This window comes from Dermochelys coriacea, chromosome 2 (genome assembly GCF_009764565.3).
Source record: "Dermochelys coriacea isolate rDerCor1 chromosome 2, rDerCor1.pri.v4, whole genome shotgun sequence".
NCBI lineage: Eukaryota > Metazoa > Chordata > Testudines > Dermochelyidae > Dermochelys > Dermochelys coriacea.
The window spans coordinates 40203086-40227836 of record NC_050069.1 but is presented as its reverse complement, the minus strand read 5'-3'; the positions used below and the strand labels follow the sequence as shown (position 1 = coordinate 40227836).

Genomic DNA, 24751 nt, shown 5'->3' with positions numbered 1-24751 from the left:
GGTTGTAAACACATATGCATGTATAAAGAATGGCCGAAAGAGTTAAAACTTTATTAAAATAAAAACAGAACAAACTAACCCCCAAAACTAGAATTTCAGGAGTTTCAGGAAAATTTGAAGGTCAGTGCCAGACCCTTTCCGTCTCTTTCTTCTTTCACCCCAACCCTTTCTAAACTCAGGTACTTCTGAATGAGGACATTGAGGTCTCCTTGCCCCTGAAGTCTAGAGACAGTAACAAAGGCCAAGGCTTGAATATGACCAGCTGTTGTTTTTAAATTAACAGTGGCCCTTTAAATATTAGGATTTTAACTGCTTTTGAAGGCCTCTGTAGTGTATAGTCCATCTGCAAGAGGTGTTCATATATTAGTTTCAGGTCATTACAGTATACCAAAAAAAGTTGCTATTTCAATATGACATTTTAAATTAATATGCTACATGGTAGTACTATATTGGCCATATTTTCTCTAAATGTTTCATAAGTTAACTATTAAAATATGTTTGATCTTTCCTTTGCCATCAGTTAAGACATCTATTAGTCACAGGCCTGTGTAACCACTGATGCCTGTTTTCTTTTTAAAAATTCAATGTAACTTTTCTTTTCTTCAGCACAAAATGTTCAAAGTGTCATATGTTTCTTTGATAGTTATTTCAGTAGCACAACCAGATTAGAGGTGTTTTCTAGCAAGTCTCATGCTGGACTTGGTGATCCCCAAAGCTGACATGCTGTAATATTGCACTTTTCATGTTGATCATAATTTTTTTCTCACTCCTCTATATCTAAGGACATCATTACACTGAAACAAATGTTGTACAAGACAGTCTCTCTAATACTAGGAAAGTTAAAGGTGTTACAAAAATGAATGTTGATGTTATATATTGTATTATAAATACTTACAGTCTAGGGCCCTGATCCTGAAAACATGGCACAGCTTAACACTCATAGTAGTCCCACTGAATTCAGTAGGACTACTTACATTAATGAAGTTAATGTACATGTGTATGACTCTGCATTCTGGAGCCTACATAAATTATATAAAAACGTTTTATTTAATTGTGCCATTATTCTTGAGGGTTAAATCTCTTTTTTAACATTAAATACCAAAAAGCATGAAAAGCTTCACCAAGTGCAAGCACGATGCTAAACAAAGAATTTAGCTCTTTAGGCTGTGTAACAGCTGGATTACATAAACATTTAAGAATTACTGCTAAAATATCTGTTTAAAAAATCCTAAAACATAACAATTGCAGTAGGGCACCTTACTTTATGTACTGTAACTTCTGTTTTCTACTTTTGCAGTACGTTTATAGTCATCTAATTTAACAAAAGAGCAAAATGAGTTTTTATGTACTCATGAAATATAGTTTAATGCATCTAACAGACCAGGTAAAGAATGAAACTAATTATTTAAAAAAACCTCATATGAAGGATACAAAAGTACAAGATTAGCTTTCCCACGTATTAATCAAGTGAGTGCTTTGCCAGTGAGCACAGTTGTACAGCACTAGGGGTAGATGAAAACAAAAATGAATGTGAGGGGCCTTATGACATATATATCTATAATAAATTTGTCCCAGGGTGCATTCATTGTGTAATATATACATTCTTACTGAGAGCTTTAGAAATAGATAAACAGGCAACCATGGTTTTATTCATTATAGTTTCCACATAGAAGATTTCCCCTGAAAAGTTGAGGAGAGTATGTGTGGCAGAATATGAGTTAAGAGGTGTATTCTCCATCGGTAAATCAGAACATAAATCACCTCTACCCCCCAACATAGACGCATCAAAATATTGATTAGTATGGTACTCTCTATATATGTTAAAGATTTAATTTGTTAAACCATGTGACATTGCATTACTCTTTGGTACATTTTGTGCTAGGTAAGCTGCAAGTGTTGGATGTACTAATAGTACTGAATACATTTACACACTTTTGTTTCTTTTACCAATATCCAAACCCTTGTTTAAAAAAAAAAAAAAGACGACGATGACTTTCTCAAGTGCTACTTTTTTTTGCCTACCCTTGCTCACAAATAGTGTCATGTTTTTCAGCAAAAGTGCGGTGGTGACCCGAGTAAAATTGAGACTACTGAGTAGGGTTCTATTTATTGCACTGTAATAAATGATTAAAGTGACAAATACTGGAAACAAGAGACCCAGAACCACTTTTGTTCAGTATTCTAAAGTCCTTAGCATAAAAAAGATTTGAGAAAGAGAGAAAATGCAATACTTAGCATGGGGATCTGCCACCCAAAACCTTAAAAATAATATTTAAAACACATTTAATATCCTTCCCTCTTTCTCCCACAGACATTTTAAAGCACATTATGTTAATTCAACACCAGCAGTAGGTAGTTTAAGTCTAATATTTAGGCTTAGTAAAAAAAAAATCAAAACTATTTGATTTTGGTTAAAAGTTATTGGCAGAAAATGGTTTTTGCAGGTATTTAAAAATTCCCCCTTCAGTGCTTGCAACCAAAACAAATGAGCATCATTTTGCTCTGATTAAGGACTGAAGGATCTGGGCTCTGATTTTTGGGTAGACAGGTTTCCTGCAAGCAAATCATTTGTACTATCACTCAGCGGTTTACTTTGCTGCATCTTGCATTATGTCGTTTTTTCTGTATTACCCAGAATTCTATGATCCCTGAGATCCGTTCACAAAAATTATATTTCCAGACTACAGAGCAGGGCCTCAGAATGTGGCTGTCTGATTCACCAAGAAATGAATTGGTCTGTAGAAGCCATTCAAAAATAAAAAAGCTGAGGGCTGACTAGTTCTTTCCACATCAAGCAATGCATTATTTCGTAAAGTACTTCAACTCTCTTCTGTGGCTGAATATTTACTTACAGAACAAGATATCTGAAGTATCTTACTGGGTGGTCACAGATGGTAAAATGGGCTGGGTTTAAGTACTTACATATTAATTGGGTTGATGTGTGTAATGTATGTAATATGTATAATACTGAAGATGGAGTGGGAAACTCTATGAGCATGCTCAGTCATATACTTAAGATATTACTGGCAGTTTCCCAATTGCCATAAAATTCTTCAAAGTAGAAGTGCTGCAAAATACCTAATGCAAGTCTTTGTGGCTGTTGAAATAGAACACAATTTTTTTTCAGTGGTGATGCAAGAGAGCTATGGAACTTCAGTGTACTATGAGCAATAGAATCTATTTTTTTTCTCAGAAGAGTTCTGGTTTTATATCTAATTCAGCATTCATTTAAAGTAAACTTTTTTTCATCTGGCTAAAATATAAAACCTAATTTAGACAAAGTAAAAAGCAGAGGTTTTTCATTATAGCAGTTGAGAATGCCACAAAAGAGACTTTTTCACAAATACATATCACATCTTTTTATTTTTTCACAGTGTGTAGGGTATTATATGCTGTGCTGAATATATATTGCACACCACTCAGCCCAATCTTGCTATCTTTGTGTTTATCATGTTTGTTGCAATCAGTAAGGTGTGCTCCAGGGATAACTGGTAAAAGATCTGCTATTGTATGGTGAGATTGTAAAATCTTGCATTTTTTGATTCATACCTTCCAAAGGAGTCCACAACATAACGCTGAGTAATATTTTAACATTTTAGATATGTATATGCTTCAGTAGGGTGTACATAGGGAAGCAGCTGTAGAATACGAAAATCTGTTGGAATCAATATCCTTTTGAAAAGGTATTCTTAAAATAAGATAGCTCAAGGTAGAGCAAGAGGTCACAGATTATGATTTAAGTGCAAGACAGAACTCTACGGGGAAACTGGGCACCAAGTCACAGCCTTCTCTGTTGTATATCTTCATAATAGTGCTATTGACTGCAATGGGGTTATTTGCGCAAGTAGTAACTCTTGTGCATAATTTTTTGCTGGATTGAATCCTTAGTACGTAGTCTGATTCAGAGATTCTTAATAAACAATCTTTTATATATGTCTGCCATGTACCTCTGTGCACACACTCACTTATAAAACAGATGCATGTTTTCTCTCTCCTTAGCTGAAGCTAATCAGGCAATAAAAGAAGACACTTTGATTCTCAAGATTGGCTCTGTCTCTATGGCTCCCCAGGCTGACAACCCTCTTAGCAGAGCTGTACTCAGAAAAGATATTTACCAGTAAGTATTTTTCTTATATTTAAACTCACAAATATTTCATTTGTAGGGGAAGTTAATTGATCAATAAAACTTGGTCCATACAGCCTGTAAAAGTACTTTTGATATTCAAAACCAGGTATTTTTTATTTTCTTCACTTGCAGACTTTCAAATCAATTCAGACATATCAAGTATTTCTGTGAAGTGTTGATGCATAACAGAATTTAAATATCAGGTCATTATGAAAGTAAAGATCACAGATGAAAGCATTTTAAGAGACTTGGTTTTATGTAGCGAAAACTCAGATCACCTAAGAAGAAAAGGGACTGTTTGTAACTAGCATAGCTCTTAATAGCAGTGTAGTGTGAAAGTGATAGATACTCACTATGTAAATGGTAAACACTCATTCAAAATGCTGGACTGTTGATGTCATGTGGATCAAAGCTGTAAAGGAGAGCAAATTCTAAAGAGACATTTCACAGTAAACACCTTTTCTGCAAAAATGTCATGCTCTGGATTGTGTCATTGAGTATGTGCAAACCTCATTAGTCATATTTAGGCAGCAAAACTGGCAAACATATGTAATCAACATGATAAAAAATAATGTATGATATTTAGTAGAGTTGGCTCTGATGCCAGACATGAAAGTATGGTTGCAAATAATACCAAGTGAGAAAAGTTACAGAAATACAGATGAACAAGTGTCTTATACTTCCTGTTGGTCTGTTGCTCAGATGTGGCAATATTTTTGTTTGAAAAGTGCTTCATACTGCACTTCAACATAAGTTACAAACGTCAAAATCTTTTCCCAGCAGTAAAACATTTACTGCTTAGAAAATGACAGCAATTTTACTTTGTCAAGTGTAGGAATTTTTAGGATGGCAGGAAACCATGAAATTTCTCCAGCTCCTTGTCTCTTCTGTTCATCGAGAAATTATAAGGCAGTCTTTTTTTCTCCAAATACTTGTCAAATTTCCATTTGAAAATATTTGAATTATTGTATTTGCTCATATGTTTGTCACTAGTAGCTTATTCCTTATATTAAATGGGCTGTGACTATTATCATATTAGGATCCCTTCTGTGAAAGTTCTTTGTGTCCTGTTGCCAGTGACTGCTTTCAATGAGAAGGTCTGAACCAGTTCCCACTCTCTCACAAATGTACTGGCTTCTGTCTCTATGGTTCCTCCGATCTCACAATCCCCCCCACCCACTAAATTAGTTTGTGAGGAGCAAAATCAAAACTACATCCTACTGTCTTCTCTTCTTCTGTTCCTATCCTATCCTATCTAAAAACTATTTAAAAAAATTTCCCTAACATAAATTTGAACCTGCAAGATCTAGTTTCAATAATGTAATCTCCAGTGCTGGCTGTTATAGTGGGCATGTGGCACTCCTTACATAGACATTAAAGACTAAATGGGCCAGATTTTTAGCTGGCGTAAATTGTCATAACTCCACTGAAGTCAGTGAAGCTACACCAATTTATACTAGCTGAGAATCTGGTCCAGTGCTTTTGCTTCTGTGGGTGCAGTACATCACATTTCCAGAACTAGTAGTCACTAGTTCAGTCCGATGATTAGGGGTCCTGAAGCTTTGTCTTAAGTTGATGGTTTATAATGCACTAGACCAATGGTCCCTTTTCATTTGTGGACCCCTGAAAAATTTTGAATGGAGGTGCAGACCACTTTGGAAATCTTAGACATAATCTGCAGATCTGCAAGAGTCTGCGGACTACAGGTTGAAAACCACTGTTCTATGTTAACGGGAACTTTTCACATACCCCTCAGACATAGTCTGCAGATCCCCAGAGGTTTGCAGACCACAGGTTGAAAACCACTGCACTAGACTAGCTTTTGGCAACATATATTTGGTTCTCTCAGTTCTACAACTCAGAATGTTGTTTTTGTTTTGTGCTGCTAAGTTTTTAGATATTTTTAAATACGTTTTTTCTAACAAGCAAGTCATTAAAAAGCCGAGATATAACACAACAGACTAAGGGAATTTGAGGTAAAATTGGGTAGGACGAAAAGAAGTGTTGGATCACAAACATCCTTTATCTATCTGACTGTCACTGATTAAATCATTGACCCTATACACAGCGTCACACTTCTCAGTGCAGTAATGTTCTCCTCAGCAACGTCTGCAGTCTCCAGCAGTTTTCCCATATCTGCTTCATTCACTCTCAATCTTATTTCACAACATAGGTGAAAGGCATATCTTTTCTCTCTTAATTATGCAACTATATTATTGACAATAATTTTTAAAAATCTTTTGGGGCATAATTTTCATAAAGGAAATGATGGGCAACAAGGGATGAATCACTTGATGACTGCCTGTTCTGTTCATTCCTGCTGGGGCACCTGGCATTGGCCACTGTCAGAAGACAGGATACTAGACTAGATGGACCTTTTGTCTGACCCAGTATGGCCGTACTTATATTCTTAAGGACACTTGGCAAAATTATAGTATATGAGATTCCAATCCTGCTTTTCTTTAAAAAATGTTTTGAACTGTTGAGGCAAGCCATAGCAAATTTCACTCTATCAAAATAAATGAAGTAATTTTTAACATCAAAAGTTTTAGAATGCCAGCTTTGTGGCACAGTGGTAAATTTTCTGCATTTCTAATTGGGAGTTCAGAATTCAGTCTGTGTTCCCATGCATGACATAGATTTGGGAGCATTGTGGCGAGGATATACTCAGTCTTCATTCAACAGTAGCAGCTGCTAGAATTCAGAAGGGAGCTCATTTCAAAACTCTTGGTGGAAAGGAGGATAATACAAAGACTTTGTATAATTAGGGCATGGGTGGAAGCTAGAAAAGAATAAAAGTAAGGCATTTATGATTATGTTGGTTCAGCTTCAACCTTCTGCTGCCCAGAGACTAGATTTCATTACCTGACCAGATTCTCACTATCTGGAAGGGCCACAGCCTGTGCGGAATAGTGTTAGATGACAACCGTGTGTGACTGGAGAATCCAAATGTTAGTCAGGGGTTGTCAAAAAGCAAATGCAAAACAAAAAGCAAACAATAAAGCCATAAAACTTAACGCACACATTTTGTTTAAAAATGGATAATAAATATAATTTTCAACATATGTAATGTAGTGTCCATTATAGAACATTTAAAAATATAAAAAGTCTGTTGATTACTGGAGATTTATCTGCTGCAGAATCTTAATAATCCAAACATGGCTTCTTCCCCCTCTTTCCATCCTTCCCCCTGCTTCAATTTATTACTACTGTTTTTAATAGAATGTAAGAAAATAAATCATTGTCTGAACCACTGTCTTTACAGTGTTATGGGAGTGGGGAGACACAGCCTTTTAATTTGTGGTCTCACTTTGGTTTAAACAGTCTTTTGTTTAGGTCTGTGCTGCAACCACATGGAATTAGTGTCATTTTTTGTAGTGTTCCTCATGAAGAAGAATTTTCTCCTCACATTTAGAAACTCTCCGTATTGGAAAACAGCTTTCTTGTTTAACTTGGAGAGAAAACTAAATTCAAAAAAGGGATCATGGAGAAGCAACTCACCTTGAAAGTTTGGATGCAAACATCTCCCCACATGAATATTGGCATTTAGCAAGCAACATAATTAACAAAATGACTCTGTTTTTATTTTATCATATAAAACAGAGATCCCAAATTAATGATTTCCTCTCAAAATATTTTATCTTTAATATACTTAAATTGCATAAATGAAGGGTTTAATTTCTTTTAAACCAATTAATGAGATACAACAAATAGGATAAATTTACACAACACCAAAAAGCAGACTCTTTTAAAATAAGTATTATTATACAATTTGCTGCCTCCAAAAGGGGGGCAATGCCTACCTTTCCTCTGAGATATATGTGTGTGGGAGGATGGTGGTTTTTTTTTTTTTTTTTTTAAGATTTCTTATGAATTTCTGGTGTCTGCATTCCAGCTCATAAAGTTTTGCCCTTTAAGAAAATGGCCACCATCTTCCATTCAAGTCAATGGGACTGAAGCTACAGGGTGCTCTAAGCTGGACAGCATGGCATAACCTTTATAGATGTCAGAAGAAATGAGGGAGAATGTATGTCAGCAATAAACTGGGGGGGACAGGACTGGGAGTGAGAATGTGAGTGCAACTGCTGCCTATCCCATATATGGAAAACAATAAACAGAGATAGAATGGCAGCTCCCTACACCTTTAGGGCATAGGACAGGGTAAATGGAGATGCCTCTAATCAGTGAACAGGAAGGCCATATTTTTGTGCATGTATTAAAGATTTAATTTTGACCTGTCTGATAACACAGTTTAGAGTGAGAGACTTTTCTCTGAAGATGAAAGGAATCCGAAGACTGTAGGAAAAAAATGTGATTTATTTATTTTTTAAAGACCATATCATTTACTGGGATCTGACTCATGATTTTTAAATTCATGGAATTAGCAACACTGACATGATCTTGTTACTCAGACTCTGTGGTGGGTTTAGGATGTGTTCCAAAATATTAGAATTTAATACTTTGTTGGAATTTATTAAATACAAAATTGTGGGTGGTGATTATGACTACTACAAAAAGCAAAAACAAACATGGAAAATGCTTTAGATTTGCTTCACAATTATTTGTCATATGGAGACTGATTTATTGAGAAAGCCTTTCTTATTGGGACTCTCCCCTCTGAGACCAACCAAGAGCACCAGTACTAGAGAATCCCCCTCCTCTGCCAGATAGGCTAGGGGAAGCAGGGCAGGAGTTCTTGGGATGAAACCAGCTCTCAGGAGCAGCAGGAATTTTCCTCACTCCCTTGTTCCTATTTACTCAACTTCTTCTTCGAGAGATGTCCCTCTGGGTACTCCACTTCAGGTTAAGGTGCGTCCCAGCGCCTTTGATCAGAAGTTTCTACAGCACTACCCCTATAGGCTGTGCACATGCTGTGCCTGCCTCTCGAGCTATCAGTGTTCTAATAGCGCGTGCACAGCCCGGGCTCCTCAGTTCCTTTTCTACCGTCCCCAGCTAGAGTTCAGCAGTGCTCTTTGACATTAGCTAGTTAGTTTGTTTCTCAGTTTAGTTAAATAGTTTCAGTCATTAGAGTTATTACTTAGATAAGTTATATTAACTGTTACATTTATTTCTTAAAAAAAAAAAAACACCTCCGCAGTTTCGGACATGCTTGGCTCCCCAGGCTTCAAGAGATGCATCTCCTATAAGGATGCCATCCCCATCTTGGACGGGCATTCACAGTGCATACGTTGTTTGGGGGAGTCTCGTGTACCCCCAAAATGCATCCACTATGACCAATTGAAAGCGCGGACCTGCTAGAACAGGGAGCTCAGGCTTAAAATGCTGCTCCTAGAAAACTCCCTCAGACCTGCGTCTGACCCTGGCCAGCAAACCTCTATAACACCCTCCAGAGGCAAAGCAAAAGCAAAGAAATGGCCAGCTTCCTCTCCCCTCATGAGCCGTTTCTCAGGGAAAAAGTTAAAACCGGTTCTCCGATCTCAGATAACCCCAGCTCCATGGCTCAGCACCTTCAACGCGGCAGGCACCTTAGGCACTGACCGTGAGCCACTACATGGTGCCGAGGCTCAGGGCTTCCAGTTGCCCATCTCTTTCAGTTCTCCTTCAGCCACCCCTGTTACTATGGTGCCAAGAGCTGCCATGGTCCCAACGGTACAAGAGGCAGCTGCGGCACCGTCCTTTGATCTTGCAGCTCCGCTTTTCCAGCCGCCGCTCTCAGCATCAACCCCCCTGAGCTCTCCAGCTTCCTTTGTTGTGCCTACCACAGGGGCTCCTACTCCATGGAGCCAGCTTGTGCCCCTGGGACACCCTTCGGTGCGCCAGCAGCTGCCCCAGCAGACTCTGTCTCTACCAGCTACACCAGCACTGACTCCTGCTCAGTTAGCTCCACTGCACTTTCTACAGCCAGAGGAATTAAGGGTGTCCCATGCTCCTGACTCTCCTCTTCTTGGCATCAGTCTCTCACCAAGACCTTTAGTGCTCTACCTTCAGTACCCCCCTACTACTTCAAGCCCCTCCAATAAGGTGTGGGAGGATAAGGAAGAGGAATTCGATGAACAGATGATTTCCTCTCAATACTCTCCCCAGATTCAGTTACCTGCAACTGGAAGACACATTACAGCACGATCGCCATATCCTCATGGCTATCCACACTAGTATGGAAATCCCTGGATGGGACCATGCCTCCCCCGGTGCAATGGCCACATTGGGATTCATGGACTACACCACACCACACTCAGGTGTTCCACAGGCTCCCCGGAGGAAAGCTGTCAGACCCTCCCCACTGACGGTTTACACTGAAACCCAGATAAGACCTGAAGTGGCTGCCACTCCTGCAGAGGACACTGCACTGCACACCTCCCCTACAGCCATAACACCACAAGACGCCACGGTGACCCCACCATCACCTCCCACTTCCGATGAGCTCACTCACTTTCAAGAGTTGTTTAAAAGAGTAGCGGAGGAGCTCAAGATTACCCTGGAGGAGGTACCTGAAATACACCATGAGCTTACGGACATCCTGCAAGCTATGACCTCCTCCAAAATAGCCCTACCAATTAATGGAGACATTATGGAACCTGCTAAAACTATTTGGCAGACCCCTGCCATAATAACCCTCACTAACAAGAGACTGTACCGCAAATATTTTGTCCCATCTAAGGATTCTGAGTTCCTATATTACACACCCCTCACCTAATTCGCTAGCAATCGACGCAGCCAATCAGAAAAACAAATATCAACACTTCCGGTCCACTCCATCGGACAAAGATAACAAGAGACTGGACTCCTTTGGTCACAAAGTGGATTCTTCTTCCCATTTGCAATTTAGAATAGTGAACTATGCGGCGCTCCTAGCAAAATAAGACCACAAAAATTATGCTAAGGTAATGCAATTTATTGATGATGTGTTGGAGGATAAATGACAACAGTTTAAAGCAGTGGTGTCCGAGGGCCAACTGATCTCCCGGACACTCTTCAAACCGCCCTTGATGCTGCGGACGTAGTGGCCAGATCCACAGCCATGGCCATCGTCATGCGACGGACCTCATGGTTTACTACTTCCTCCTTTCTGAAGGAGATACAGAATACGGTCGAAGATCTTCCATTCAGTAGAGACAAGCTCTTTGCCTCTACGACCAATGAGGTCCTTCACTCCATGAAGGACTCCGGGGCCACACTCCGATCCTTAGACATCCAAACACCTGCCTCAAAGAAGAGACAATATAGATATTAGCCATACCAGTGACTGCGTTACCATACCTTTGCGAACATCCACCTTTAAGACAATATGATACACAACAACAACAGCAATATACGTCCAGGAACCAACGACGTTGCCCCCCACAAGCAATGGTGACCCACCCTCCTCACCCAAATAAACAAATCTGAAATCTTGGTTGAGGGTATAGAAAACCTCACACCCTCTCCAGCACAACTCCAACCAACCATATTTGGGGACACTGTTTGCGTCCATTCCTGGCCAACTGGCAAACCATCACTATGGACAGATGGGTCCTGGAAATTATCAGATTGGGTTATGCCATCCCCTTCCTCTCCTTACCTCCCACCCCATCCCTCTTCAGGGACCCCTCTCACGAACAATTGCTCTGTCAGGAGGCACAACATCTCATACATCTTGGAGCAATAGAGGAGGTACCCCCTCAACACAGAGGGAAAGGGTTTTACTCCCACTACTTCTTGATAGAAAAGAAAAATGGCATTGGCGCCCCATCCTCGATCTTTGACATTTGAACAAGTTTGTCAAGAAACAGAAATTCCGAATGGTTACTCTCCCAACGATAATTCTGAAGCTGGAGCCAAGGAGATTGGTTTTCAACCCTTGACCTCCAAGATGCATATTTCCATGTCTCTATCCACCCTGCCCACCAACATTTCCTCAGGTTTGCTGTGGCAGAGCAACACTACCAATACAAAGTCCTCCCATTTGGCATCTCCACTGCACCACGTGTCTTCTCCAAGGTGCTAGCAGTTGTAATAGCACATCTCAGGAAAAAAGGAATCCTCATATTTCCTTACATGGATGATTGTCTTCTCAAATCTCCCACTCAGTTAGAAGCGAACCACGCAACTCTTGCAACCCTTCACTGCTTCCGCATCTTGGGCCTTCAAATAAAAACAAATCTACCTTACAATCTACCCAACAAATTGACTTAATCAGCGCCCACCTCGATTCCACCACCAGTCTTGCATCTCTCCCACAGGACAGATTCAACACAATGAGCATCCTTATTGCCCAGATACGTGCCAGCCAACAGGTTACAGTCCAAGACTCCCTACAGCTCTTAGGACATATGGCTGCTTGCACATTTGTGGTCGCAAATGCTTGCCTGTACATGTGATGCCTTCAGGGTTGGCTAGCCACGGTATACAAACCAAACAAGCACAGGCTAAACAGATTCCTAACTATGCCCCAGAAAGTCATGGACTCACTTCTCTGGTGGACCTCTCCCATCAACCTCTGCACCAGGATTCCCTTCTGACAAGATCCGTCTTCAATTACCATCACCAGAGATGCATTCCTCACAGGATAGGGAGCACACATCGACCATCTCACCACTCAGAATCTCTGGGCCATTTCATAAAGCAAGCTTCACATAAATTTGCTAGAGCTCCAGGCCGTATGCAATACCTGCCTCCATTTCCTTCCCATCATCCAAAATCACCAAATTTGAATCATGACCAACAATATTGCATGCATGTTTTATGTCAACAGACAGAGGGGAGCCCGATCACACTCCCTCTGCACAGAGGCGGTAAAACTTTGGAACTGGTGCCTTCAACACAACATCCATATCTCCGCCTCATACCTGCCAGGTTCTCAGGATACCACTGCAGACGAGCTCAGCTGATCGTTCCCCATACAGCACGAGTGGGAACTCAACAACACCATTCTTTCCAACATTTTCCAGACCTGGGGTTATCCCCAACTGGATCTATTTGACACAGCAACAAAGAAAAATGCCTGACTTTCTGCTTCAGAGCAGGCCTGGGAAAACACTCACAGGGGGATGCCTTTATGCTCCCTTGGACCAAAACTCTCATGTATGCATTCCCACCAATGCCTCTATTGCACAGAGTAATTCAGAAGATATGAACAGACGGAGCCAACTTCATTCTCATAGCCTCAGCATGGCCCAGACAACCATGGTACCCCTTCCTCCTGCGCATGTCAGTCAAGCCACCCATTCCCCTTCCCCCACTCAGCAACCTCCTATCACAATGCAGCGGACAACTATTTCACCCCGACGTACAACATCTCCACCTGAGGGCGTGGCTGATCAATGGTTCTCTAATGTGGAGTTAACATGTTCGGACCAAGTACACACTGTCTTGCTACACAGCAGAACACACAACACGTGCACTACCTACCTGCATAAATGGAAACGGTTCACGTCTTGGAGTGCTGACAAGCAGACCTCTCCAGTTTCTGCTTCACTCCCACTGATACTGGATTACCATTACACCTCAAAACATCTGGCCTCTCCACGAGCTCACTCAAGGTCCACCTCACGGCAATCACCACCTTCCACCATAAGATTGACAATGTAACGGTCTTTGCCCGTCCAATCACCAAAAGGTTCCTGAAGGGTATCCAGACACTATGCCCAGACATGAAACCACCTGCTGCACCTTGGGATTTACACCTAGTCCTCAAAGCCCTGATGGACATACCCTTTGAACTGATGGCTACCTGCTCCCTTCTCCACCTATCCATGAAGACTGCTTTCTTCATAGCAATCACGTCTGCCAGATGAGTAGGAGAAATGGGAGCACTTATGGCGGACTCTCCGTATACCACGTTCTTCCGCGATAAGCTCACACTCCAAACACATCCAAGGTTCTTACATAAGATACACTCTTCCTTTCACCTCAATGAACCTATATACCTTCCAACATTTTTCCCAAAACCTCACGCTAACACCTTTGAAATGACAATGCACACTCTTGATGTTCACAGATGTTTTACCTGGATAGAACAAAACCATTTAGGAAAACCCCCAGACTTTTTGACTCTACTACTCAGCGCTCACAAGGAAATGCTATTGCTACACAGAGACTTTTCCACATGGATTGCTGACTGCATATGCCTTTGTTAGCAACTCAGGCAAATACAACCTCCTACATTAATTAGAACACACTCTACCAGAGCTGTCTCCACTTCCACGGTCTTTCTCCGTAATGTCCCACTGTCTGACATATGCAAGGCAGCTACCTGGGCATCGAACCTTACCTTCGCTAATCCCTACGCTCTCATCCACGCTGTAGCGTCTGACACCAGATTGGGTAGAGCTGTCTTGTCAACAGCCTTCTGGCCTCATCTGAAGTCCCAACCGTCCTAAGGGATACTGCTTTTCAGTCACCTGAAGTGGAGCACCCACAGGGACATCTCTCTCGAAGAAGAGGAAGTTACTCACCCAGTGCAGTAACTGACGTTCTTTGAGATGAGTGTTCCTGTGGTGCTCCACTACCCCCCCTCCTCCCCTCTTCTTTGGAATTTGTAACAGACTCCGTTGTAGAGAAGGAACCGAGGAGCCTGGGCTGTGCACACGCTATTAGAACACTGACAGCTCGAGAGGCAGGCACAGTGCGTGCACAGCCCATAGGGGTACTGCTGTAGAAATCTCCAATCAAAGGCACCGAGACGCACCTTGACCTGTAGTGGAGCACCCACAGGGACACTCATATTGAAGAACGTCAGTTACTACACAGAATGAGTAACCTCCTCTTCTCTCCTCCTGCCATTTCTCCAGTCCCCACCTCTCCCACATGATCAATGCATGTATTTTATGTTATGTTAAAATGTTTTAAATAAATAGAAATAAGATATGTGCCTATTATCACCTTAACCAATTTTCTGCCCCATTACATTCATTTTCTGTTCTTCATCTTTTTAGATTGTAAGTTCTTAGGGCCAGGGGATTCTGTTTTCCTGTGTTTATGTACAATACCTAGCGCAACATAAATAATAATCACCAGTTGAAACCCACCATAAAAGAGAACAGCAATTGAGAATCTCCCATTATTTTTTATTATTATTCATCATAATATTAGCAGAATTGAACTTCTCTACAAAATGCACTCTACCATGTCAGTTTATCTGCTGGCATGTAGGGGGAGGGGAACCATAGCTCTGTCTACTCCCTCTCCTCCATATCCTGCCTCTAAATGCTTATGGTAGAGAAATATCAGATATGCAGTGCCCTGCTTCCCCCAGCACCAACTTACAGGTAGTGTGTACTGGGGAATGGGGCTTGCTATTTATTGCATGATCACATGGGATCAGGGCACATTCCAGTTCTAAATCAGAACTGTATAAGGTGCTGCACAAACACATACAAAGACCTTACCATTTAAGAAACTGTGACCCAGTCCTAGAATGAGTAGATTAAAACAATGTGTTGTGGATGTAAATATTTCATATTGCTTCATTAAATGTCTTGTCAAGTCTAGGAAAGAAATAGTGACCAGGAGCATGGAGAATACAGACTCTTTGAAGGCAAATGTGAAAAGGCCTGGCATTTAAGGTGCCAAAGATCTCCGGTGAGACTATGAAGTAACTGGAAGTTTAGTGCACTCAGCACATCTAAGGGATCATTGGGCCCGTAGTTGGTCAATAGGGAATCCCCCATCATTTTCAAGATCCAAGCTTCTCATTCATATCATATGCTAATTCTTAAAGGTCCAGATTCACATGTTCTGTGGTCATTTCCAAATGCAGATCTTTCACAAAATAAAGCAACCCTAAGCCAGTTTCAATTTGTGAATGTAATATGGAATTGTTAAAGCAAAAAATTACATAAAGATTATAATAGTTGGAATAGCTCCATATTACTTGATAATTTTGCTGAAAATCTTTCATCAACACAGTTTGTCTTCTTTTGTAAATGCAATACACCATTCACTGTCATTTTTTTCATTATCTGTTCTCCCCTCTATCCCATTTTTTCAAATATCAAACATTTAATAAAACAATAATGCTTAGTTGTTAGATTAAATATCTCATACCTTTTGTTTTAAGGAGCTTTGTTTAAAATGTATATGCAATAGTCATGTAGTAATCAGAATTGATTAATGAAAATTCTTTAATTAAAAAAAGAAATACTATTTAACTTTCATGTGTTTGCGCCGATAGCGCTGGAGTAAAGGAGGGAAAGAGTGATAAATGGGTTTCTGACGGAAAGTAAATACATTGCCAAAACGCTGGATGGAAATCTGTTCTCTCTTTCAAATGTGGTTTGGAAAATGAATGCATTTCTAAAGTTTTCCAACAAGCACCCAATTTTCTAAGCATGTAGTCATCAGCCGTATTATCTGGCTCAGTTTTGATACTACTATGGGCTACATTTATGTCATAAAATCATACCTGTTGATGAGCAATTTGCAGAACACTCTCTCTTGTGACCTCAATATGAGCAGTAGTGTACCCTTGTAGCTTTTATCAGTTTTTTGTAAGACCAAGTAACACAGCTGAAATCATTTTTCTGATTTAAAAGTTTGATATCCAAATATCTGAATGTAACTTAAGAAGTGCAATTGAGACACACAGTTCTTGCTTTAGTGGTTGATTATTTTATAAAAACTTTGATCTTATTTTCCTTTGAGCTCTAAAGTTTGGAATATTTAAATAAAAGTTTTTATAAGTGAACAAAGAATTTACCAAGCTCTAAAGAAGGATAAAGAAACAAGCTGTTACACTACTGCTGGATGAACGTTGAAATGCAATCATTTAAAAATATATACAAAAAGGATTCTTGGTGGAAACAATATCAAGTCAATAAAAATTCACAGCTTTTACCACAAGATACTAGGAAAATGAAGTTTTTTAAATAAAATCTAGGTATGTCATTTTGTTTAGCTTTCTACTGCAGAGGTTAGGTTAGTGTCTTTTAAAAAACCATAAAGGTAAAAGATATGTACAAAACCTAGTCTTATTAAATATTTTTTGCAATATTTTGTAGGGAAATATTTGATTTATAGTCTACAAGAAATTAAAACGAGAGAGAGAGAGATTTGCTCTTTATTTTCTTCCCATTTTATAGTCTTAAATTGCTAAAGTAGATGTTTTGTACTCTTTAATTAGCTTCCTTTGTTAGTAGAATTTCAGATTTCTACACAGTAATTTTTCTCTAAAAAATATTTTAAAGAAATTTCACTATAAATTTTAATTCACAGTAGCAATAGCACAAGTTCTAATTGATTTGCAAAGCCTTGATTGATTTTTAAGATATTTAAATCAAATCAGTTATTTAAATTATCTTGATTTCAATCATTCCACTCTGTTATACCACTTGAATTTATGCTTGTTTATAAATATCTTTTAAGGAAATCCTTCTTGTTCTTATTTTCTAGAAAGATTCATGATCATTCCCTCTACAGCTGTTATGTAAAGAAAAGTTGCCCTGCTCTTGTAGAGTCTTACAGTGTCTCTTAGATTCATAGATATTAAAGTCAGAAGGGACCATTAGGATCATCTAGTCTGACCTCCTGCACAATGCAGGCCACAGAATCTCACCCACCCACTCCTGCAATAAACCTCTCACCTATGTCTGAGCTATTGAAGTCCTCAAATCAGGGTTTAAAGACTTCAAGGAGTAGAGAATCCTCCAAAAAGTGACCCGTGCCCCATGCTACAGAGGAAGGTGAAAAACCTCCAGGGCCTCTTCCAATCTGCCGTGGAGGAAAATGCCTTCCCGACCCCAAATATTGCGATCAGCTGAACCCTGAGCATATGGGCAAAATTCACCAGCCAAATACCCAGGAAAGAATTCTCTGTAGTAACTCAGATCCCACCCCATCTTCATTTTCTATACTAATTAGTGTGGCTCAAGATGTCTGTCTCAGCCACTGTACCAGTAAAACATTCAAATATTTTGATAGCATTACATGGAAATTCCATTCCTAATTAGCACTGGCACTTCTGAGGTCATTGTAAAAGTTATTAATTTGAAAACATCAGTGGAAATTAATTGTAAAATTACAGCTAAACACTGCCCATTTTATTTTGGATATCTAGCTTGTTAGTTTCCAATACCAAAAGCTATCCAAACCCACAGCTGAATTTCACTAAACTTAAATTGTATATTTCACTTTTATTTTGGACTTTGCGTTTTTAATTATGAGGTTGATTGGGGAATAGAATACCATTTGTTTAATTGAACTAAATGTAATAGAATAAGTCTCCCCTCCTCACATTGTGGCTGGTAGAAATAAAAAAAAATTCAGAAAGAGTAATACTTCTATCATTTTCTGTCTCCTACTTGACCCCAAACACTTGCTTCAAAACTGCAAGAACCCTCTCCACAAATCATTTTTCCTCTGAGTGGATTGAATTTTATTTGCATATACTTGCTGAGTGTCAAGTATCAGAGGGGTAACCGTGTTAGTCTGGATCTGTAAAAACAGCAAAGAGTCCAGTGTCACCTTATAAACTAACTGACGTATTGGAGTATAAGCTTTCGTGGGTGAATACCCACATTTTAAATTTTCACTTGCAAATATTCATGTATAGTAAATTTTATATTTGCTTCATGTGCATATTCCAATCCAGGAACAAAAACATTATGTGACTTAGTAATCATTGCTGCTCACAAGGAAGCCATATTAAACAAAATTTATGACTTTCTTTGAAATAATTTTCAATTAATGGACAGTCTCCAAACAGAGATAAGGTTAAATTTGTCAGTTATGTTATTTGTTACAAATTGTTTGCTCAGCTCTCCTAGTAACTCTCCGTCTAAGAATTTTTTTATAAAACAACTGAAGAAATTTAAAAGGACCTTACCCTTTAAAAAAAAAAAAAGAGCTTCAATAATGTATTGTTGCTTTATTGTCTTTGAACTTCAAATTGCTTTTTTTAAACTCTCCTAGTATCCAATTTACATTTTATCTACCATAGTTTGTTCCTGTCTTTTGACTTCACTTGGTCAGGATTTCTGTTTTCTGAAGGATACCTTTGCAGCTCAGATAACCTCTTGTATCTTTTCTTTTTTCTTTTCCTTTCTACCACCTTTTTTGTTTAGGGCCATTAATGCCTTTTGTAACTGTATGTTTAAGTAGCCTTGGTGCTGAATCTGAGGATTTTACTAAAATTCTAAATCTTCTAGGGTGAGATTTTATGCTGTGCCTCTAAGAGGTGTAGCACAGAACTCTCAACCCCAGGGGATGGAGGCTACGATTGCATTAAGCCACCATTTCATCCTTCCAATCCTGGGCTGTGCCAGCAAATACAGACTGTGCCTGGAATCTGTTCTCCACTCCCAGCCCTGCCATCCAGCACACTATTTATGCCAAGGTTTGAAAGAGGGTACTCCAAGATCAGCCTGATGGCTTTCTTCTACATTTCTTCCTCTGGGGAATCCTCCCCTGGATGGATATGGGGATTTTAGAGGCCTTTTATGCCACTCTGGCCCTTTTACTTGTCATAAAGGGGCTGGAGCAAGATGAAGCTCTCAACCCTAATCTTTAATGTAACAGGGCTAATATGTGGTATAGACCCTCCCATAAGGATTTTAATTTAATTATAGGTTTCAGAGTAGCAGCCGTGTTAGTCTGTATTTGCAAAAAGAAAAGGAGTACTTGTGGCACCTTAGAGACTAACAAATTTATTTGAGCATAAGCTTTCATGAGCTACAGCTCACTTCATCGGATGCATTCAGTGGAAAATACAGTAGGGAGATTTATATACATAGAGAACATGAAACAATGGGTGTTACCATACAATGTAACGAGAGTGATCACTTAAGGTGAGCTATTACCAGCAGGAAAGTGGGGGAGGGAGAAACCTTTTGTATTTATAATCAAGGTGGGCCATTTCCAGCAGTTGACAAGAACGTCTGAGGAACAGTGGGGGATGGGGGGGAATAAACAAGGGGAAATAGTTTTACTTTGTGTAATGACCCATCCACTCCCAATCTCTATTCAAGCCTAAATTAATTGTATCCAGTTTGCAAATTAATTCCAATTCAGCAGTCTCTCATTGGAGTCTGGTTTTGAAGTTTTTTTGTTGAAGAATAGCAACTTTTAGATCTGTAATCGAGTGACCAAAGAGATCAAAATGTTCTCCGACTGGTTTGAAGATTATAATTCTTGACATCTGATTTGTGTCCATTTATTCTTTTACGTAGAGATTGTCCAGTTTGACCAATGTACATGGCAGAGAGGCATTGCTGGCACATGAATGCATATATATCACATTGGTAGATGCACAGGTGAACGAGCCTCTGATAGTGTGGCTGATGTGTTTAGGCCCTATGATGGTGTCCCCTGAATAGATATGTGGACACAGTTGGCAACGGGCTTTGTTGCAAGGATAGGTTCCTGGGTTAGTGATTCTGTTGTGTGATGTGTGATTGCTTCAGGTTGTGGGGCTATCTATCAGCAAGGACTGGCCTGTCTCCCATGATCTGTGAGAGTGATGGGTGGTCCTTCAGGACAGGTTGTAGATCTTTAATGATGTGTTGGAGAGGTTTTGTTTGGGGGCGAAGGTGATGGCTAGTGGCGTTCTGTTATTTTCTTTGTTGGGCCTGTCCTGTAGTAGGTGACTTCTGGGTACTCTTCTGGCTCTGTCAATCTGTTTCTTCACTTCAGCAGGTGGGTATTGTAGTTGTAAGAATGCTTGATAGAGATCTTGTAGGTGTTTGTCTCTGTCTGAGGGGTTGGAGCAAATGCGGTTGTATCGAAGAGCTTGGCTGTAGACAAGGACATGGATCGTGCAATGTGGTCTGGATGAAAGCTGGAGGCATGTAGGTAGGAATAGCAGTCAGTAGGTTTCCGGTATAGGGTGTTGTTTATGTGACCATTGCTTATTAGCACTGTAGTGTCCAGGAAGTGGATCTCTTGTGTGGACTGGTCCAGGCAGAGTTTGATGGTGGGACGGAAATTGTTGAAATCATGGTGGAATTCCTCAAGGGCTTCTTTTCCATGGGTCCAGATGATGAAGATGTCATCAATGTAGCGCAAGTAGAGTAGGGGCATTAGGGGATGAGAGCTGAGGAAGTGTTGTTCTAATTCAGCCGTAAAAATGTTGGCATACAGTGGGGCCATGCGGGTACCCAGAGCAGTGCCGCTGATTTGAAGGTATACATTGTCCCCAAATGTGAAATAGTTATGGGTGAGGACAAAGTCACAAAGTTCAGCCATCGGGTTTGCCATGACATTATCGGGGATACTGTTCCTGACAGCTTGTAGTCCCATCTTTTTGTGGAATGTTGGTGTAGAGGGCTTCTACATCCATAGTGGCTAGGATGTTGTTTTTAGGAAGATCACCGATGGATTGTAGTTTCCTCAGGAAGTCAGTGGTGTCTCGAAGATAGCTGGGAGTGCTAGTAACGTAGGGTCTGAGGAGGGAGTCTACATAGCCAGACAATCCTGCTGTCAGGGTGCCAATGCCTGAGATGATGGGGCATCCAGGGTTTCCAGGTTTTAGGATCTTGGGTAGCAGATAGAATACCCCAGGTCGGGGTTCCAGGGGTGTGTCTGTGCAGATTTGTGCTTTTTTAGGGAGTTTCTTGAGCAAACGATATAGTTTAATTTGGTAACCCTCAGTGGGATCAGAGGGTAATGGCTTGTAGAAAGTGGTGTTGGAGAGCTGCCTAGCAGCCTCTTGTTCATATTCCGACCTATTCATGATGACGACAGCACCTCCTTTGTCAGCCTTTTTGATTATGATGTCAGAGTTGTTTCTAAGGCTGTAGATGGCATTGTGTTCTGCATGGCTGAGGTTATGGGGCAAGTGATGTTGCTTTTCCACAATTTCAGCCTGTGCACATCGGCGAAAGCACTCTATGTAGAAGTCCAGTCTGTTGTTTTGACCTTCAGGAGGAGTCCACCCAGAATCCTTCTTTTTGTAGTGTTGGTAGGAAGGTCTCTGTAGGTTAGTATGCTGTTCAGAGGTGTGTTGGAAATATTCCTTGAGTCGGAGACGTCGAAAATAGGATTCTAGGTCACCACAGAACTGTATCATGTTCGTGGGGGTGGAGGGGCAGAAGGAGAGGCCCTGAGATAGGACAGATTCTTCTGCTGGGCTAAGAGTATAGTTGGATAGATTAACAATATTGCTGGGTGGGTTAAGGGAACCACTGTTGTGGCTGCACAAGAACAAATCCGCACAGACACACCCCTGCAACCCGGAAATCCTGGATGCCCCATCATCTCAGGCATTGGTACCCTGACAGTAGGATTGTCTGGCTATGAAGACTCCCTCCTCAGGCCCTACGCTACCAGCACTCCCAGCTATCTTCGAGACACCACTGGCTTAATTATGAGTATTTGGTGGCCTAGATGTAGCTTCCTGAACTAACATTTGTGGGTTATTTAGGAATAAATCGGGAGTAGTCTCTCAACTTGTATGGTCTAGGACCAGCTATTCAAAGAAGCAGTTGTTAAAGGTGGCTAAAAATTGCGCCTCTAAACCTTGTAGGCTACTGAGGTGACCTTAATTTCTAGATTTAGTTGCTGAAAAACTGGTTTATTTGGATTCTTCAAAATTAAATTTTCCATTGACTGAAACATTGCCTATTGAAGTTAAAGCAAATTACTGATGGGTTTGATTATACTGCAATTCAGACCACTTTGTCATAGCATCATTGAAAAATACTCTAGTGTAATTTATAGTAAAATGGCATAATAAAGTCTGATATTGCTTAATCATATTTTACAGCATAATACATTGATTACAGTGCTGACTCTCATTTCTGTTATTGTTAAGTAAAGGTTACCACAATTTGATGGACAGTTTGTAATATTAAAGGTCAGACATAAATCACCAAAAGCACAGCAATTGTAAATGAAGGTTTCTGTAAGATACTTGCCTTTCTGTATAATGCTTATGTACTGCAATTTATATTATACTCTATAAAAAGGTCTCACACCTGCCGGTGTTCTTACCTACCATCTGTTCTCTAAAGCCTACACAAAATCGGCAGGCTGGCTTTAGAGTTTCCTTCCTTTTATGATTTTTATTTATGCCTATAATACTATTTTAACGCAGTTATTTTGTATTTGATATATGGCATATATAAAACTTGATACATGCATTTCGTATAACTTTATATAAGTTGCTGCAGTGGGAGGGGGAAACAGGATTTGTTTTCTGTGTACAGTGTCTGAGATGTAGTTTAACATAATTAAATTTCTATTTCCTGACCAAAAAACTGCAATTTTATTATAGTGAAGCCAATTATAGTGCACCCAATTAAAATAAAATCAAAGCATCATTAGGTTAGTTTTAATTTGTTGAAAATTTTCATGTTCTGACATTATCATTTTACATACTGAAATACTTAGTACTTGAAATTTTTGCCTTGATATAAATTAACTCTTAGCACAATAAATACAAATAAATATACTTGTCCTTGGTGTACTTTACTGAGGCAACAGATTTATTCCTGTTTTTCTCTTCCTCTCCCTAGCAGGAACAATGCCTCCTTCCCAACAGCCAGGTGCATCAAACTATTTGCAAACCTTAACTCTGATGCGAGCCCTACCTCCCCTCTCAAAATATACTGTGCGTTCTATGCCATATCTTCATGCCTTAGCTCCTGATTCAATATGCTGTTTAGTAGAGTCACTGCAGATATCAGAGGGGCTCCTGAGCACACTTTCAACCCCCTTTGAAAGTCAGTCCTCCGCCCACTTGAGTGGTATCTGGTGGTGGTTAGGCGGATGTATGCTATCTTTGAGCTCCTATGGCCTGGCTCCCAGGCCATTGGGGGAAGAGACATACTCCACATGAGTCCAGGGAGGATACTGGGCCACAGAGCTTCCAGGTTGCGTTTAATCCTGCCTTCTCTCATAAGAATGGCCATACTGAGTCAGACCAAAGGTCCCTCTAGCCCAGTATTCTATCTTCCAATAGTGGCCAATGCCAGGTGCTTCAGAGGGAATAAATAGAATAGGTAATCGAGTTACCCATTCCCAGCTTCTGGCAAACAGAGGCTAGGGACACCATTCCTGCCCATCCTGGCTAATAGCCATTGATGGATCTATCCTCCATGAACTTATCTAGTTCTTTTTTGAACCCTGTTATAGTCTTAGCCTTCACAACCTCCTCTGGCAAAGAGTTACACAGGTTGACTGTGTGTTGTGTGAAAAAATACTTTCTTTTGTTTGTTTTAAACCTGCTTCCTATAAATTTCATTTGGTGACCCCCTAGTTCTTGTGTTATGAGAAATAGTAAATAACACTTCCTTATTTACTTTCTCCACCCCAGTCATGATTTTATAGACTATCATATCCCCCCTTAATTGTCTCTATTCCAAACTGGAAAGTCCCAGTCTCTCCTGGCCCCCATGGTTGTTTAAGTCCTATTGATTTAAGCTGAGATTTTCAAAGGCACATAACTTTCCTTAGGCGCCTTTGAAAAGCCCATCCCCCACTGCAACTCAGTTTATTGCCCTTTCCCACCTCCCACCACCAAACAACCATTCTCCCAGCCACACAATACAGGTCATAGAGTTTGGAATTACTGATTTCATGTGGCTCCTGGGGCTTAAAGGAATTCGCTGCTGCTGCAAGAGGGTTGCAGGGACGTGCCTCAAAGTCTTAGCAATAGAAGGAGGGGACATAAGGGAAGGTTGGCTAGGCCATCCCCCAGTGACTTGGTATGCTGGCAGAGGCAGCAGGGACTCTCCTTTGTGTGGAGGATAC

General features: G+C 40.2%; 1 protein-coding gene across 10 annotated transcripts in view; it reads left to right on the top strand.

Moving 5' to 3' along the window:
- The window catches only part of VPS13B (vacuolar protein sorting 13 homolog B), a 921736-nt gene that overhangs the window by 591512 nt on the left and 305473 nt on the right, over positions 1-24751 (top strand). For all 10 annotated transcript variants that reach the window (XM_038388370.2, XM_038388367.2, XM_038388371.2 and 7 more), the window contains exon 30: positions 4000-4117. In XM_038388370.2, the coding sequence (XP_038244298.1) occupies positions 4000-4117 (118 nt within the window). The remainder of the gene's footprint in view (positions 1-3999; positions 4118-24751) is intronic.